The sequence below is a fragment of the Arachis ipaensis genome, chromosome B10 (genome assembly GCF_000816755.2).
Source record: "Arachis ipaensis cultivar K30076 chromosome B10, Araip1.1, whole genome shotgun sequence".
Taxonomy (NCBI): domain Eukaryota; kingdom Viridiplantae; phylum Streptophyta; class Magnoliopsida; order Fabales; family Fabaceae; genus Arachis; species Arachis ipaensis.
Genome location: NC_029794.2, coordinates 85,870,135 through 85,874,413, shown reverse-complemented (window position 1 = coordinate 85,874,413; position 4,279 = coordinate 85,870,135). Strand labels below are relative to the sequence as shown.

General features: G+C 33.7%; 1 protein-coding gene across 3 annotated transcripts; it reads right to left on the bottom strand.

The window, feature by feature from the left end:
- On the bottom strand, positions 590-4,051 carry LOC107623610 (WD repeat-containing protein 89 homolog). Of its 3 annotated transcripts, none has more exons than XR_001616547.2 (7): positions 3,595-4,035; positions 3,091-3,163; positions 2,803-2,894; positions 2,468-2,552; positions 1,782-2,044; positions 974-1,178; positions 590-887 (listed from the first exon to the last, which is right to left on the bottom strand). XR_001616547.2 is itself a non-coding variant. In XM_021113043.1 (7 exons), exons 2-5 carry the CDS (start codon positions 3,130-3,132, stop codon positions 1,835-1,837), a joined length of 429 nt encoding a protein of 142 aa, XP_020968702.1. In that variant the 5' UTR covers positions 3,133-3,163; positions 3,595-4,051; the 3' UTR covers positions 592-887; positions 1,036-1,130; positions 1,782-1,834. The 3 variants fall into 3 exon arrangements, 2 of the variants coding, with proteins under 2 accessions (XP_020968702.1, XP_016181427.1); XM_021113043.1 differs by having other exon boundaries at positions 592-887; positions 1,036-1,130; positions 3,595-4,051; XM_016325941.2 differs by having other exon boundaries at positions 592-887; positions 974-1,130; positions 3,595-4,033.

Sequence of the window (4,279 nt, the reverse complement as noted above, 5' to 3'; positions counted from 1 at the left end):
TAGATATTTTTATCCACAACTAGAAAATAGATTAATACAGACAGATTTACAGACGGATTTAGTCTTTATTACAGACGGATTTTTGGTTACCGACGAAATTATCGACAGATTTTGTCCCTCTGTAAAAGCCCCCGTCGAAAATTATTTACTGACGAATTTTTTTCCGTCAGAAAATTACAGACAGATTTTTACTAGTTACCGACGGATTTTCCCTCTGTAAATTTTCTATCTATTTCCCAAAGGCGACGAACTTTCCGACGGATTTTCCGTCTGTAATTACAGACGGATTTTCAGACGAATTTTTCGTCTGTAATTACAGACGGATTTTCCGACGGATTTTCTGTCTGTAATTTAAACCTTGGAAAATAATTTTATACTCTAATTACAGACAGAAAATCCGTCTGTAAATCCGTCAGTAAGGTAAAATAATTTTTTTTTTATTTTTTCAGTTACAAAATAAACTTGTTTTCATACAAAATAAATATAAATTTAATACAAATTTTTATCTAATTTGTATTCAAATATTTATAATATTTCAAAAAATAAACAAATTCATCGTATTATCAAACTAAAAGAAAAGTACTACAAATAAACAAGTCAATATATTTCAAAATATAAACAAAGTGTTGATACATCAATTATAATAACAAGTAACAACCATACATCAAAGTGTATTGATACATTAACTATTGTCCTCTAATTAAGTCAAAATATACAATAAGGTTGCTTAATTAGGTTCTAAAATTGGAACTTCATCTGTATAGAAACCATTCATCATTATTGTGTCCATTGATTCAAACAGTGGGGTCATGAATTGATCCTCTGCGTCAGGCTTCTCTGCCTCCTTATATTTTTTCATTTTTCATCTGTTTTCCAAGTATCAAATTCTGACAAAAATAAAAAAATAGTGACAACATAATCTATATATAGTGTATTCTTCATCTCAAGTAACAAATTCACAACTGAAGCTCACCTCAACATCTGGTCTAGTTCGATTTGGGGCTGCAAATTTAATAGGAGAAAAAGAGAAAGAACCTGGTGGTGCTTCTTTAATCTTTGCAGAATCTTGAACTAGAACAAGAATCTCCTTAATAACTGGTGGTGCTTCTTAATAACTAGAAAGTATACTCCTGTACTCGATGATTGTGAATAAAGAAGTTAATTTAAAGCATAAGCCCCTGTAGGAAACAATATAAAAATAAATGTGTATTCTTTTCTTTTAAAAAAGGTATAACTCAAAAAACAAAATTCACATAATCACACATAGTTTTCAACCCAATTCTTTTCCATAATTGAGGAAACAATAAGATAATGAAAGAAAGCAACAATGGCAATTATGCTAGCCAAGTAGCCATACAGCAAAGTCACAGCAAATCAGTGAAAGTGATGGATCCAAAGATTAAAACCAATGATCCAAATTCACAAGCAAAAAAAGAAAAACCAGATCAAGGAAGCTTCCACGGATTTAAATCCAAAATAGTAATAACTAATCACCTTAAATGACAAGCAAGTACTTAATAGAAAGCATATATGTAATCAAACAAAACTCCCAGATCTAGCGCAATGGAAAAAAAAAACACAACGTAAGCATTAAAAGAAAGTGTAATCATTACTACTACCACTACTCATTAATAGCAACGAATAAAAAAACAAAGCTTAGCTGCATTCAATACACACATTATTAGCAACTACCAAATCAAACACAACCATGTAGAGATAACATATTAACATTCCAGATCCATCATAAAATCTCTGTTCCCTCAGTAAGTAGAAAGTACTACCTTCAAGGCAAATCTCTGTTCTGGTATAGCATTCTGCTGCTGCAGATTTATTCCTAGGATTCAACTGCAAATTTAACCACAACGAATGAAACACAATGATACTTATCAGTATGGCCACCTTCAAGAATCGCTTCTGCAGCTCCAATTGCTGCCACTCCCCTGTAATTTACAGGAAAATAACCCAAACTCCCAGCATTGGTGCCACCAATCAGCCATAATTTGTCAGCTTCTCTTGAGTAGTGACAATCAACAAAATAGTCTATCTGCCAATACATGAAGAAGGGGGGAAAGAAAAAGTTATATAACCATCATTGGGAATAGTTCCTTTCAATGACTTGGTCATGTATGATCTCTCACCATTAGTCAAAGATTGTAATTTGTAAGAACTAGACATAACATTTGGCAGACAAAAAATAATGGTGTGATATTACACATGACGAAAATCAGGTGAAAATTTCACATAAAACGAGAGATTACATGAGATGAAATCATTTGAAAAGTTTCGCACGAGAGGGGATCCATCTTAACATTAGAAGTCTCACTCTTGACCCAGAATCTAGATTAAGAGAGAGGGATGCCCAAGTACTTATACTAGCTATTATATAGACTTCATGTTCAGATCAACTATCAAGTATAATGCTCTTCTAGTTGAGTGAAATATGCGCATCCCAACAAAGAGAACTCACCTGATCCAAATTCCAACTTTCAGAAGCTAGAGTTTGAGCATCTGAGAAGATAACTTCATTTCTACCATCTTTCCAGTCCCATATACTACAAAGCAAAAGAGTTAATTATTGGAATCAAACATTGTAGAAGCAAAAGAGTTAGTTAGCATACAATTGCAAGTCCACATATCCCAGATTAGGTGCATCGGTACCACTTCTTCTCTGTATGAATTTACCTTTCTTTAATAATCATAACCAAAGTGCATTCAAGACAAAGTACACCACCATTATATGCATTATTTAAAGGAAGATAGAAATAGTCTAACTATCAAATAAAAAACCATTATAATTTGTACCCTATGGTTTCAATATGCGTCAAACACCAAAGTTTTGGACTGCTCCCTCCAAATATCCCGACCTTTGCAATTGAAGTCCCCATATTAATCACCTACATTTTTGTTAGCAAAAAACTATTTTTGTATTAGTTGAGAAACTTGCAACAATCAATAGAGAGGACTCAAAGGAAACTATATAAGTTAAACTAGAAAAGGAAAAAGGAACATTAAACAACTTTATGTATCATTGCAAAGCGTAGATAAGTAGTAGAACTTTAACAGGAGAGAGGTAATGAGAGGATAAATTACCAGTCTCTTTTGGAAATTTACGCAAAACCTGACAGAGACCATAAAATAGTTGTTCTTTGCTCATCAATTCATCCTACAATGCAATATTAGAAGACATGATATAAATATTATAGGAATACTGTTAAATCTCTGTAAGGTTGTTCCCAAACTTAAAAAAAATCAGCATGCAATTATGAGAGGTGAAGTAGTTTAAGTAACTAAGTTTCAGGCTAGAGCACCGGCGATTAAGAATATCATTGGAACTGAAATTTATAACAAGAAGATCATAAGCAAGTGTGTACAATTACACAATAGAAGATCCAACAGTAATATTGAAGAACATTCAAATACAAACCTCACCATGAATAGATCTTAATTATAAGGCAAGTGTGTACAATTACACAACATGAAGCCCATGTAAATGTATCACAGATTCAAATTACATGCACATATCAAAATTGTAGCTGATAGAGAAGCCTAAAATAAATATCGAAGTGCGGGATTGTGAGGAAACAAAAGGATTACCATGTCTGCGTTCGATCTTTGAAATGACGGAAGTGATTATTGTCTCAAATTGAATCTGACAAGAAAACAAAGTCCATAACAGTGTTAGGAGCCATGAGATCAGATCGTGAGACGAGAAGAATGTAGTGAGGGCAAGTGAATGAAGAACTCAAAGAAAGAATACAGAAAAAAAAAAGAGAAATAGAGATTATCGGAACGCGATCTGAAATTCAGAAGCGCAGATCTAAATAGAGGGCACCGAAACACAGCTCAAACAGAAGCAGGAAAATGGAGCTCGTAAAAGATGGAGCTTCTTCGTGGACGGAGCTTCTTCGTGGACGGAGCGATGGGGAAAGCGGCGGCGGTGAAAGAAGCTCTTGCGATGGGGAGACGGAGCGATGGAGAGAGCGTGGATGGAGAGAGGAAGAAGCTCCTACTAAACTTGTGTGGAGTGTGAATGGATCGAGAGAGGGTAAGATATGAGCTAGGGTTAATCTAATATTTCTGACGAAAAATTTAAATTACGGATGGAAAATCTGTCTGTAATAATTTAATAAAATGCAGCGTTTTATCTATTTAATTACAGACGGAAAATTCGTCTGTAATCATTTTCCACGAACAAAATTAATTTTTTCAACAGAATTATAGACGGATTCTCTTTTTCGTCTGTAATTTATGCTAATTCATTTTTTTTGTTTTCTGACAA

Bases quoted from the DNA above. Each gene is read 5' to 3' on its own strand.
- LOC107623610 (XM_021113043.1), bottom strand. From the start codon at position 3,132: ATGGTCTCTGTCAGGTTTTGCGTAAATTTCCAAAAGAGACTG. The intron at 2,553-2,802 runs GTACAAATTATA...TTTGCTTTGTAG, and splicing joins ACGCATATTGAAACCATAGG to TATATGGGACTGGAAAGATG. The intron at 2,045-2,467 runs GTGAGTTCTCTT...ATGTATTGGCAG, and splicing joins AAAGTTGGAATTTGGATCAG to ATAGACTATTTTGTTGATTG.